This window comes from Cervus canadensis, chromosome 2, assembly GCF_019320065.1.
Source record: "Cervus canadensis isolate Bull #8, Minnesota chromosome 2, ASM1932006v1, whole genome shotgun sequence".
Classification (NCBI taxonomy): domain Eukaryota; kingdom Metazoa; phylum Chordata; class Mammalia; order Artiodactyla; family Cervidae; genus Cervus; species Cervus canadensis.
In genome coordinates, this window is record NC_057387.1 from 84,471,104 (window position 1) to 84,484,881 (window position 13,778).

The window sequence follows — 13,778 nt, forward strand, 5'->3', positions numbered from 1 at the left end:
ATGTTACATTTAAGGTGATGAGAGGGGAAAACCTGCAACCAAGAATACTCAGAAAGGCTCATGTTCAGATTTAATGGAGAAATGAAAAGCAAAATTTAAAAGAATTTAGCACCAAACTAACTTTACAGCAAATCCTAAAGGAACTTCTGTAGGCAGAATAAAAAGAAAACAGAAACAATAAAGTATGGTAAAGGCAAACAGAGTAAAGGTCGGAAACTATCCAATCTTAAACTGGTGAGTAGGTTAAAAGACTAAGATAGTAAAGAAAAAAGTTCATGATTGGGCTTCCCTGGTAGCTCAGCTGGTAAAGAATCCGCCTGCAAAGCGGGGGACCTGAGTTCGATCCCTGGGTTGGGAAGATGCCCTGGAGAAAGGAAAGGCTACCCACTCCAGTATTCTGGCCTGGAGAATTCCCTGGATCGCACAGTCCATGGGGTTGCAAAGAATCGGACACAACTGAGTGACTCTCACAAGGTAGTAAAATCACTTGCATCCACAAAAAGCAGTGTAGAGATACATAAGCAATTAGATGTAAAATATATTGCAAAAACAGTAAGGAGGGGAAGAGAGTAGAAATGCATGGTGTTTAAAATGCATTTGGAATTAAGAGATCAGCAAGCAATATATATGATTGCTCTAAGTTGATGATCTACAGCTATATCGGCTGCTATACAAAAACTTTATGGTAGTGTGTGTGTGTATTAATCGCTCAGTCGTGTCCGACTCTCTGCGACCCCACAGATTGTAGCCTGCCAGGCTCCTCTGTCCATAGATGGTAATGGCAAAGCAAAAATTTATCATAGATATACACATTTAAAAAAAGGTTCTTCCTATAACACACACTGCAAAATGCTCATCAATTGTGTTAAGGCTGGGACCACTTAATCAAAAGCTGACAATCAGTTTTCAAGAAAAGATCACACCCACCACATCATTAACCCAACATGGGGCTTGGGAATAAATACCCAAGAGGGGATTTAAGGTAAAGAGGCACATAAAAGACAGAAAACATTTCCACATTTGTTCCCCAAACCTGCCTTCCAGGTTTAGTTTATTTTGGTCATATTCCTCTTAGCTCTAGTGTCAAAGGCCAAGGCAGTGTTTCCTTGGGTAAACCAGAGAAATTGCTTCTCCATAGGACCCTGTATGTCAATCAGGAATTTACCTGCCCTGCTGACTTCCTAGGAGCCAGTCTGAGGGAGAAGCAGGATAAGCTTGCTCAGTGCTACCAAGTGTGAGGGCCTTTCTGGCCTAGGTCAGTGGCTGCCCCAGGCCCAACTTCTAACTCTTACCACCATTTGGCACCACTTTGACCCAGGCCATCTCAACAGGCCAGACGCAAGTCCTCGTCTAAGGAAGGACACAGAAGGAGGCAGATCAGAGCTGTGACTTTTATGATGTGCTTTATGATTTCCGAACCACTTAAAATCCATTCTTTCCTCTGATATTTACAGCAATTTTTCCTTTGGAGAAGGAATCATTGTCCACTTTAAATCTTCTGGATGAAAATGGAATCACTCACAATGGAACTTGTTTCTTCAAGGTCCCACTGGAGACGGTAAAGCTTGAATGCAGTTTCCTCTGTGTGTGGTTCCTATGATCTGTCCTGGAGGCACTGGCTGCTGTTCCCTCACTTCTGAGCAGGCCCCGTGCCTTGAGGGGGGAGGCCTATTCTTCCTGCTTTCCTTCACTCTCCCCGCCCCAACACCTTCAGCCTCGAGGAACAGCACAGAGCCGGTGGCTGGCTGGGGCAAGGGTCAAGCTAACCCTGAACTTCAGGCTCAACTTCTCATTCTCTGGTGGCCTAAAGGTAAATTTTTGCAGAAGTGAGGTAAAAAAAATAAACAACTCAGTCCTGGCCAACTGTTCTCCAAGGCACATCCGCTTTCCTGAAAGACAAAAATATGAGTTACCTGCTTAGGTGGTCTGCGCCAGCAAGGACGGAAATCTTCCACCACGTCTTGCAAAACCTGAGCCAAGGGCAGGCCTGCCTGGCCCTGGGCCTCTATGTATTTAGCTTAGTTGATCACAACCACCTGGGGTAACAGAAGCCCTCCAAGCTCATTCTACAATCACACATTCAGTGCCTTCAGGGGTCAGACAGGTGAGCAAGGGTGAAGGTGCAGGGTACAGATGAAACAAGTGAGGGCCAAGGTTGACCTATAAATGTGGTCGCGCCAGAAGTCTTAGAAAAATCCATTAGCAAAGGGCAAAAGCAGACAAAAGCAAAACTCTGTGTTTACCTCTTTCAATTTTCAAAAAAATTATTGAAAAGAAAAAGAAAGTATGTGTCAAAGCAGGTTTCTCAAGTATGAGGCACCTTTTCCCTGTGTTGTTTCCCTCCTTCATGACTGGCAACCTCCCTGCCAGGGCTCCCCGTGCGGGGCCGACCCCATCTCATCCCAGCTGTGCATCAGCTGCTTCAGGCTTCCCCCAGCACCGCCCCCCCGCTTCATGATGCCCTCTGCCCCGACTTGGGCTACAACACCCCACACTGGTCTCTACCATCATCTCTCTTGGGGGTGTTTTAATAACTTACTTTCTCCCTAAGTGATACATATTTAACTGCAAAAATGAAAAAAAAATGTGTAAAAAGTATAAAGACATTATAAGATTTTTGTAATCCCCAAATCCAGAAAAAACCCTTGTTAGCATTTGACATAGTTCCTCACTATCTCTGTAAAGATTCTCTTGCACACTGTCACTGACATGACCCTCTGTAGTTAATTCTGGGTGTAACTTTTGCTACTTTGTATTTCCCAGTGCAATTACAGTTGTGCTTCTTTGGGCTCAGCTGTAAAGAATCAGCCTGCAATGTAGGAGAGACAGGAGACATAAGTGATGCAAGTTCGACCTCTGGGTGGGGAAGGTCCCCTAGAGAAGAAAATGGCAACTCACTGGAGTATTCTTGCCTGGGAAATCCCATGGACAGAGGAGCCTGTCAGGTTATAGTCCATGGAGTCACAAGAGTTGGACATGACTTAGTGATTAAATAAGTTGTTGAGGAAATAAGATTAGAGAATATCTGCAAATGTATTTAATAAATCAAAATATGCTTCAGAATTATGTAATTTTTATATAATTGTGCCTGTGTTTCTTACCACTACATGTCGAATAATCTCTGTTCCCCTCATTCTGATCTCTTACCCATCGCTAATAGAAAAATGGGGAAATTGGCTAAAATTGCAGCAAATGAGGAAATTTGTTCAAACAGCACCATAAGCTATTTTGGAAATACCCAGGATTCTCCTAGAAGAATCCAGGTATTGGGATAAAGTTGGACCCATAGAGTCAGGATCCAGGGTTACAGTATTTATTACATCAGTAACCAGCTCTGGGCTCTGAGTAAATAGATTATTCTCCCTGATCTAAACAGTTCTTTCTTGCCAAGCTGTGAAATAATTTCTTTCTGAACTATACTGCATGGCTGGTCAATGATACCAGTAAAACAGGAGATATGAATTTGATTTATAAATCATGAAAAGGAGGGCTACCTTATTTCAAGGCTTCATCCTGGAAACGTGGACCTTCTCTTTGGTGCTTGCACTAACTGGAAATCACTAACTAATCAGGTCAGTTACCCCACTAGAAATGAAAGAATTGACCTAGAGTTTTTGAGAAAACATCTCTCTATCTTATCTCCATGATTCAGTGATGTTTTTGAAAATTGAGGACTCAGCCTCTTGCCTTTCATGAATATGCCTGCTGCTTTGTTGAATCAAAAGAGAAGAACTTAAATGAAGATAAGAAAATAAGTTTGTAATAATACCTTTGTCATCTGCCCTGACTGTTAGTGGCTCAGTTGTGTCCAACTCTGTGTGATCCCATGAACTGTAGCCCACCAGACTCCTCTGTCCAGGGGATTCTCCAGGCAAGAATACTGGAGTGGGTCACCATGCCCTTCTCCAGGAGATCTTCCCGACCCAGGGATCAAATCCAGGTCTACCACATTGAAGGTGGATTCTTTTCCATACGTGCCACCAGGGACTGTGTGTGTATCCTATTCCACATCTGATCACCTTTCCAAGAGAAGGGAGGCAGCTCTCCACACCCCATTCCTTTTTAAAGAAGCTTTCTTTACAAAGTGCTGGATCAAGAATGAGGCAAAGAAATGGTGCCCCAAAGACAGGAGTATGGTGGGAGTAAACTTGACAGCAGTGTTGACATTTTAAGTCAGTGGATTTTTCTAGTTTCTGTTTCCTGTTTTTAGCTAGCCTTCATTTAGTCACAGCTGAGGGAATCCCCAAATTGTTTACTTTGTCTGAATCAGTCTTCTCCGGCAGAAAGACAGGTAGATCACTTGATTGCAACACTGGCTCCAATCCCCCCCCCTTTCCCTGAACCTACATCCCTGGCAATGTGACTTCATAGCTCTTCCATAAAAACTGTGATATTTTCCCTTCCCCTGGAACTGGGGCTCACAGTATGACCTGCATGGACACAGGAATGCAGTGGGAGCAAGGGTCGCCAGTTCCCAGCCTGGCCCTTGGGAGGCACTGTGTGCTTTTTTCCCTCCTGCGGCCTTATCTTCCACATGTACACCAGCTATACTAGACTGTGGGAGGAGGAAACTTGGGAAGGAGTTCTATTGTCCCAGCTGAGGTCATCCTAGATCAGCCTTCAGCCAACTGACCTCCCAAATGGGCAAGAGGCCCAGCAGAGAAACATGAAGCCCTCAGCTCAACTGTAGACTTGTGAGCAATAATATACACTTATTATTTTAAGTCACTGAGTTTTCTATCTTTGTAATGTTGCAACATAACAGTAGATACATACGCTCTAAACTTGGTGAATCTTTAAATGGAAGGGCCATTAAGTAGGAAAATGAATAACGTTCTAATTATGTTAGCAAGAGCACTAGATTAGAACTTACTATATAACCAACAAGGACCTACTATAGAGCACAGCGAACTATGCTCAATATTTTGTAATGGTGACTCCATTGGTAAAGCGTCTGCCTGCAATGCGGGAGACCTGGGTTTGATCCCTGTGTCAGGAAGATCCCCTGGAGAAGGAAATGGCAACCCACCCCAGTACTCTTGCTGGAAAATTCTATGGACAGAGGAGCCTGGTAGGCTACAGTCCATGGAGTCACAAAGAGTCAGATATGACTGAGCGACTTCACTCTCTTTCTTTATACGGGCAAAAAACCTAGAAAGCAAAGATGTATATATGTATGTATAATTGAATCACTTTGCAGTATACCTAAAACTAATACAATACTGTAAATCAACTATACTTCAACAAAAATTTAAGAAGAGAAACCAGAAAGTTGAGTTTTTGGCCCTTTGAAGCAGATTCCTTGGGCACATGACCTTGGATGAGAAAAAACTTTCTTAATTCTTACTTCATTTCACTGAGAAAGGAGCTAGTAATTGCTTTCCCAACTTAATAGCTGGGTTGCTTTAAGTATAAAATACAATAATTTGCTTGCAAATGAAATATGTAATTAAAAGGACGTGTTATAACTCTCAGTAACAACAACAACAAAACAGTGAAGCAAGAATAATTATAATAGTTAAAATAAAGCAGCTGAAACTTGTACTGTGATAGGAAATATAAAGCTCTTGCACACAGGAAGACTGGAAGGTTTTCCTACATCTCACGTCTGTTTTCATATTAGAAAGTTACTTGTCCAGTGTGAGCAAAGGTAGCATAGAACCAGAGGAAGAAAGACAAAGAGACACAGATGTACAGAACAGACTTTTGGACTCTGTGGGAGAAGGCGAGGGTGGGATGTTTCGAGAGAACAGCACTGAAACATGTATATTATCTAGGGTGAAACAGATCACCAGCCCAGGTTGGATGCATGAGACAAGTGCTCAGGCCTGGTGCACTGGGAAGACCCAGAGGAATCGGGTGGAGAGGGAGGTGGGAGGGGGGATTGGGATGGGGAATACATGTAACTCCATGGCTGATTCATGTCAATGTATGACAAAACCCACTACAATATTGTAAAGTAATTAGCCTCCAACTAATAAAAATAAATGAAAAAACAACAACAAAAAAAGAAAGACACAGAAGATCTAATCAGACTGAGTTCAGATACACCCAGGACAGTGTTCTAAAGCAGGAAAGCCTGGGCTGTGAATCACTCCTACATGGGTTCAAATTCCAGTCCCTCCCTTTCTGTGCCTTTGTGGCATGATCAGCAAAACTATACTGTCACAGAAAGTCAGTCTATATTTAATTTAACAATGATAAGAAAAGGAGAAGGAAATGGCAACCCACTCCAGTATTCTTGCCTGGAGAATCCCAGGGACAGAGGAGCCTGGTGGGCTGCCATCTATGGGGACACAGAGAGTCGGACGCGACTGAAGGGACTTAGCAGCAGCAGGAGCAATGATAAGAAAACTATTATGAATTTCAAGTGTCAACTTACTGTAGCATTTAGTTACTTTTTTGGGGAGACACTGCTAGGAACAGCACAGGCTTTTGTATTTGATAAACCTGGTCAACCCTGAGTTCTAGTTGTGTCTTGTGAGCTTTAAGACTGTAGATCCCATAGTTGGCCCTGCTAAGCTCCACTTTTGAGCCTTATCCCCAGTGTGGTGATTGGAATTTGAACCTTGTAACGTTAAACTAGAACACAGGGTCCATGAGAGTTGCACTGGTTTTTTTTTCCTACCTAATCATTGTCATATTCACAAGGTTGCATAATTGAGACATAACAGGTGCTCAGGAAACATTTATAGATATAAGGACTGAGGAAACAATTTGAAATGATCTCAGCAACATAACTAACTCTTTATCTGGTATACAAAAATAATTTTTCTTACTCATTTCACAAGTTTATGAGTAAAACACCCAACTGCACCCAACTGGCTGGCTGAGAAACAAGAAAGAAAGAGTTTTCTCTGCATTCTCATTCATATTTCAAGTTATGCACCACATCAATATATCACTTAGATTTGTAAAGGGTGGTTGTTGTTCAGTCACTAAGTTGTGTCTGACTCTTTGCGACCCTACATACTGCAGTACACCAGGCTTCCCTGTCTTTCACTATCTCTGGGAGTTTGCTCAAACTCACGTCCCTTGAGTCAGTGATGCTTATCTAACCATCTCATTTAAAAAGGCAAAAGGACCTCTTCAGGAAGAACTTAACAGAGTAGAATCTCATCTACTTAAGTCCATGGTACTTAGAATCACTTGTGATGCCTACAATGCTAAGGAAGCAGCCGCCCCCATCCCTTTCTCAGCAATTAGCTTTATGTTTTTGTGAGTGGGAAGCCCTAAAAGATCTCAGAACATTTAAAGCTCAATAAAGGTGGTGAGTGTCCAATCTTCTTTGTGGGTAACAGGCAGAGGCTAAACTCCTATCCCCAAGTTTCTGGTGAGAGAACAACTTGAAGCTGAAATCTCCATCAGAGCCAAGCCAGGGCTTAGGAAGTAAGGGCATGAGACTTGGTGAGGCACAGCCTAGGGAACCTTGAGATGCAAACAATGCAAGAGTGAGTCATGCTGGGCAGGGCTATCTGGAGACATTCCAACTAAAGCAAAGCATCACAAGCACAAGAGTAGGGGAGGGCAGAGAGAGGAACTCGATCCCCATGCTCCTATTTCTTGTTACTCACCTATTGAAAAAGGCATAAAGGATTCCCTTTTCTTAAACTGTCCATTCTCCAGAAAATGCTCTGGATTGAAGGTGTCAGGGGTGGCCCATTCTGCAGGGTCTTTGTGCAGTGCAGTCAGGTTAGTCATGACCATGGTGCCCTGGAGAAGACAGAAGTGACTCATGCAAGACATCACTGAACACATGTGTGCAGAGGGGCGGCAGTCCCCCAGCTCCCACAGCCTGGGGTCCAGGGCTGACAGCATTCTGAACTCCCTCAGCCTCCCCAGCTCACCACCTTCTGGGGCCAGCCATGCTCTCTGCCACGGGACAGCTTACACTGGTGGACTGAAACTGTCTGCTGGGAACTGTATCAGGGAAGTGTGACTACTCGAGTGCAGAATGGGTCTCTTCAGGCACTTGTCAGTGCAGAACATGGGAGGGAAGGTGTATGCATCAGTAAGAGAAGAATGTGACAGTGGGCAGGCAGTTCTGGACCAAAATCAACCCAGTTGCTCAGTGACATGGCAGCTTCTCCAACATGAAACATGTCTCATTCATCTAAGATTCTCCAACTCTCTTACCTTCATTATCGAGCACATTCCACAGAAGATTTAATGATAGAATCAGGTCACCCAGTGGAAGGAACCACTGTCCTTCCCAGTACACAGCAAGAAACCCAGGAGTCCTCCCTTAGTGTCTCCCATCCTTCAACCAGGCTGGCCAAGTTTCCTTGAAATTCCTCTTGATTCTATCACCTCCATGTTATGTCCTCCACTTCGTGGTCCAAGGTACTACCTTGGTTGTCCACACTCCTACAGTAGGCCTAACTACAACTCTATATCCTCTCCCACCTTCAAAGTGCTTCACACACAGAAAGCAGAGTTAGCTTTGGACATGATTTGGTTATGTCACTGCTATCCACCCATTGCATCTGGCATTTGATGGATATACTCCAATATTTCCCAGCACTCTTATATTAAGGGCACATCACCTGCCGTCTATCTGAGTCATGGTCCTTCTGCCTGCACTCCCACTATATCAAGCCTCTTTCAGTTTTTCGGTCATACCACTTGTTCCCATACCTTTCTGCATGGTGGCCTCTGGGATCCTCATTAGACCTGCTGGTGCCAGGGTATTTGTCCCTGCCATGAGCCCCAGTTGCCCCTTGCCTCTGCAGAAGACCTTCCAATATTAGTACGTAGGTCTGGTCCAGTCTCTTATGAGGTCACTGCTATTTGTCCCTGGGTGCTAGTGTGCATATGACCCAAGAGTGGAGTTGATGTTTCCTCTAGCACTGTGGAATTCATGCAATCAAAAGCTGCTGGCATTCAAAGCCAGATTCCTGGGCGCTCCTCCTCCTGTTGCCAGACTCCCTGGCTGGGAAGACTGCCTTGGGGCTCAGGACTTTCACTCTTGTGGGCAGAATTTCTATATTGTAATTGTTTTCCAGTTGCAAGTTCCCCACCCAGGGATTTGTTCTAGTCCTCACAGAATACTACATCAGAAAAAAAAGTCTTGCAGAACCAGTCTGTTGAGCTCCCATGGTTCTCTGTAGCTAACTGAATTGCTATGAATATGTGAAGATCACCTGTAATATCATTTAGACCTCAGACTTCACCCATAAAATGGCCAATCAGCAAGAAAATAGTAAATGCAATTGCTGCAGGAATCGCTTTTTCTCCTAGGGCTGCAGGGATCATGACCAAGGCGAGCCCAAAGGGGCTCTTTTCTTCCAGTTTTGCCTTGAGATCAACACCAGGTTCAATACACAGAAGGACTCAGATTGGAATGGATCCACAGAAATAGACCAAGGTGGCGAGAAAGCAAGGTCCTGTATATCTGCAGTGTTCAGCTGAGACAGTATCTGGCAGAGGACAGCTGTTTGCTGAGATCGTAAGAGTGATGGGCAGAGAGAGAGCAGGACTGCCTTTTGAGGAGAGGGAATTTAACAGGGCCCTGCTGAGAACAGTTGCAGGAAGACTCTTGGAAACAAGTGAAATGAAGCAACTCCTGTGCGAGAACATGGTGTAGTACAAAAAAGATGAACCTGGGCATCAGAACACTTCTAGTTCTTTAACCCAACTCTTGTTGGGATCTTTGTAGCCAAGGGATTTTATACAAGATCAAACAGCTCTGAGCCTCGAAGTAAATTCGTAAAATGAGAATGATTGAGAATTAAGACATTTTGAAAGAATCTATATAGTTCATAGTACATAACCGCTCCTTAAAAAGCATTCATTACTTCTCTCCTTTTGTGATATTTAATGTGCACAGACTTGGATTGATCCTCTTGTGAGGTAGTCCCATCAAGGGACTGTAAGTCAAGTCAATACCTGTGGGGATATTACGTTAGAAACATCTGTTTAACGTGATGGCCCAGGAGGTCTCAACTCTCCCTCATCTTTTAACATTCTATAGCCCCAGGATTGTGAAGCAGAATTTTCCAAAAATAAATCTGGCAAGTCACTATCCTATCAGAAGCCCTCCCATGACAAAGAAAAGGACTTCATGGCAAAGGCTGACGGAGAATTGCTGCCTGCACATCACGCAGTAAAAAAATAAGAAATTTCACAGCAGAGAAAATTCAGCCTTTGCCTGAACGTGCTTGACGGAGGAATTTCCATTCTCCTTCAGAACACCAATTACCATTGATTTGATAATGTTCTGAAGACCCCACATGAAGAAAAATATCCAGTATTAGGTTAGTAATTATATATCTCTCTCCCCATGGAAGTGTTTCGCTAAGACAAGAAAACACGTCACTTGTCCAGGTGAGAAACCCACCATTTAAAATATGAGCTTGGGGACCTGAGGCTACGAGTGGGGCCTTATTACCTTGGGCAGGTGGTATCCGGCCAGGGTGGTGTCCACTGCCACTTCCCGGGGCACGTTCAGAGGGATGATGTTCCCCATTCGCAGCACCTCGTGGATGACAGCGTTGGTGTAGGGCATGGACTCTCGCGCGGCTGTGCTTGGCTGTTGTGACTGGCCGAGCACCCTGTCAATCTCAGCTTGGACTTTTTCTGAAAAAAGCAGAGGTGGTTCTATTATTCTGTTTTCCCATAACTCTCCTTGAGTCTGGTTGAGTTAAGGAATGAAATAACCAGCATCAAAATGGCTATCTTAGGCTCTCCAGACTAGCTTCTCATGGAGGTTGAGAGTGGGAAGTGGGCCCTGGTGTGAGACAAATTAGGCGGAAAACTCTTGCTCAACAACATTCCTGCTGCGAGTTCCTAAAGCTGTGTGAGCCTCAGGTTCCTCTTATTAGTGAGGGTGATCCAACTTTCCCTTTAGGAATATTGAGACATAGATGAACTAATTTATGGAAGCATACTGACCTGGCCTAGGCCCATCCACTAATGAGCTCACCTTGGATTTCGGGGTTCAGGGCCATGTAGAGCAGCCCCCAGCGCAGGGTGGTTGAAGTTGTCTCTGTTCCAGCAAAGAAGAGGTCCAGGGTGTTGTAGATAAGGTTTTCTTCACAGAAACTTGAAGCAGCATCGCCCTTATGCTAGAAAATACAGTGATTATTGGTTTATCCAGATGGTTCTTAGTTGCCACAACATAGGAGGCTTCATCCTAGTGAGAACATGGGAGGAGAGATTCCCCCAAGAGAAATGACTTTTCCTTTGACCATCTCAGCACGCAGAGGGTTATTATTGCAGTATCATTAGCATACTCCTTCCTCAAGTGTTGGAATCTCTTGTCACCTTGGATGGGTGAAATTTGAGACATCCTCTTTGCTTCCACATTTTGGGAGAATCTATTATTTATTATAATAGTATATTATTATATTGGAAATATAATAATATTTGGGTTCCAATACTAGCCACACCATTCACTACATGTATGACTTGACCAAGTTACTAAACCTTTCAAACTATGTTCAATACTCATCCCTCAATTGGCATGATGAACTATGTGAGATGGAAAGGTCATATAAGAAATCCTCAACAAATGTTTGTACTGTTATCATAAAGAATACAATGAATTTCTCTGAAGTACAACAGTGTTCATAATTTCCCATTAACATCCTCCTTTTAGGTTAAAATTCCCTGATTCCAACAGACATTCCTCATGGCACTTTAGCATCTTCACCAGCTCCCTACAGAAGCTTCAAAGTGTCCGTGTTCCTCTGTGTGTGGTTGCACACCTGCACACCTTATAACAAGTGAAATCTCCTCCTCTCAGGAGAAATCAATGCATGTATTAATGGTATAATAATAAAGTGAAATAGGAGGCAGAGAAAAATGCACAGTTATTTCAACTGCAAGAGTTGAAAATGAGTCAAAAATGATGACACTGATGCAGTGATGAGTATTAACCAGAGGGCTTACTATTTTAAAGGACATATAACCTATTTGGCCTTTTCCATGCATCTTACAAGTAACATTTGAAAGTGCATGAAATAGGGAGGATGGAGGAAGGCAAAAGTCCTCCACTTGAGGCTAACCTTTGGCATCTGACTCATGTTCGCTTGTGCTCTGCACTGGGGAACTGGGAAAAGGGTAATGGACTGGACTTTGGTATGGGTATTAATGAAACAATGCTTCTTTTTCATACTGTGTAAAGGTCTTTCATATATGGGCAAAGCATAGAGATTAGACTGAAAAGGCAGTATTTGGGCTTTCCTAAGACCTCAGTTGAAGAAAGTAAGGAAAACCACTAGACCATTCAGGTATGACCCAAATCAAATACCTTACGATTATACAGTGCAAGTAGCAAATAGATTCAAGGGATTAGATCTGATAGAGTGCCTGAAGAACTATGGATGAGGTTCATGACATTGTATAGGAGGAGGTGATCAAGAAAAGGAAATGCAAAAAGGTAAAATGGTTGTCTGAGGAGGGCTTACAAATAGCTGAGAAAAGAAAAGAGGCTAAATGTAAAGGAGAAAAGGAAAGATATATCCATCTGAACACAGAGTTCCAAAGAACAGCAAGGAGAGATAAGAAAGCCTTCCTATGTGATCAGTGCAAAGAAATAGAGGAAAACAATAGAATGGGAAAGACTAGAGATCTCCTCAAGAAAATTAAAGATACCATGGGAACATTTCACGCAAAGATGGGCACAATAAAGGACAGAAATGGTATGGACATAACAGAAGCAGAAGATATTAAGAAGAGGTGGCAAGAATATGCAGAAGAACTATACAAAAAAGATCTTCATGACCCAGATAACCATGATGGTGTGATCACTCACATAGAGCCAGACATCCTGGAATGTGATGTCAAGTGGGCCTTAGGAAGTATTACTAATAACAAAGCTACTGGAGGTGATGGAATTCCAGTTGAGCCATTTCAACTCCTAAAAAATGATGCTGTTAAAGTGCTGCACTCAGTATGTCAGCAAATTTGGAAAACTCAGCCATGGTCATAGGACTGGAAAAGGTCAGTTCTCATTCCAATGCCTCAGAAAGGCAATGCCAAAGAATGTCAAACTACTGCACAATTGCACTCATCTCACACACCAGCAAAGTAATGCTCAAAATTCTCCAAGTGAGGCTTCAATAGTATGTGAACCAAGAACTTCCAGATGTTCAAGATGGATTTAGAAAAGACAGAGGAACCAGAGATCAAATTGCCAACAACTGTTGGATCATCAAAAAAGCAAAAGAGGCCATTCACATTGACTGCTTCTCCTGAGCACATCAGCAAGACATGGGGTGCTTGCGAGGAGCTTAGATTAGAATCTGAGTTGCCCCCACAGCAGGTTCAAAGATCAGCACAGTGTTGGAGGGCATCCTCCAGAGGTGAGGTGGACTGTGACTCCCAATGAGGGGAGAGACTCAGACAGCAGTGATTCAGGAAAAACATTTATTATTCTTGTGTTTTGATTTGTTCTATAGCTTCTTTTGGATTTTTTTTTCTTTTATTCCCCTTTCTGTTGTAGTTGTTTATTTTATTGGCACTATGAAATCTAATTAAGCTTTTGAGCTTTTTTTTTTTTCTCAGTTACACTTTTTATTGATGTTATAAACCTTTGTCTCTATGTTGAGCTTTCACAGTTCTGTGGAGTTTTCCTTTTTTAAAATTTTCTCTTTTTTAATTTTAATTTTTGACCTTTTAAACCTATTATTATCTTTCTACATTTATTCCTTTGTTTGCTTTTCCTACTGTTCTTTTCCCCTTGCAGTTAATCTTTAGTGTATATAAATCTTCTTTATCTACCTCTATTTAATTTGCATATCGATTCTTTCTTTATTTACTTCCTTACCTTTACT

The 13,778-nt window shown here is 42.8% G+C and overlaps 1 protein-coding gene across 1 annotated transcript in view; it reads right to left on the minus strand.

The window, feature by feature from the left end:
• Nucleotides 1-1,386: 1,386 nt before the first annotated feature.
• The window catches only part of LOC122436913 (cytochrome P450 2J2-like), a 74,376-nt gene continuing 61,984 nt past the window's right edge, over nucleotides 1,387-13,778 (minus strand). The window contains exons 6-9 of the mRNA XM_043461173.1: nucleotides 10,925-11,066; nucleotides 10,391-10,578; nucleotides 7,575-7,713; nucleotides 1,387-1,889 (exon numbers count right to left, since the gene is read on the minus strand). Coding sequence (XP_043317108.1) covers nucleotides 1,711-1,889; nucleotides 7,575-7,713; nucleotides 10,391-10,578; nucleotides 10,925-11,066 — 648 coding nt within the window. The 3' untranslated portion in view covers nucleotides 1,387-1,710. The remainder of the gene's footprint in view (nucleotides 1,890-7,574; nucleotides 7,714-10,390; nucleotides 10,579-10,924; nucleotides 11,067-13,778) is intronic.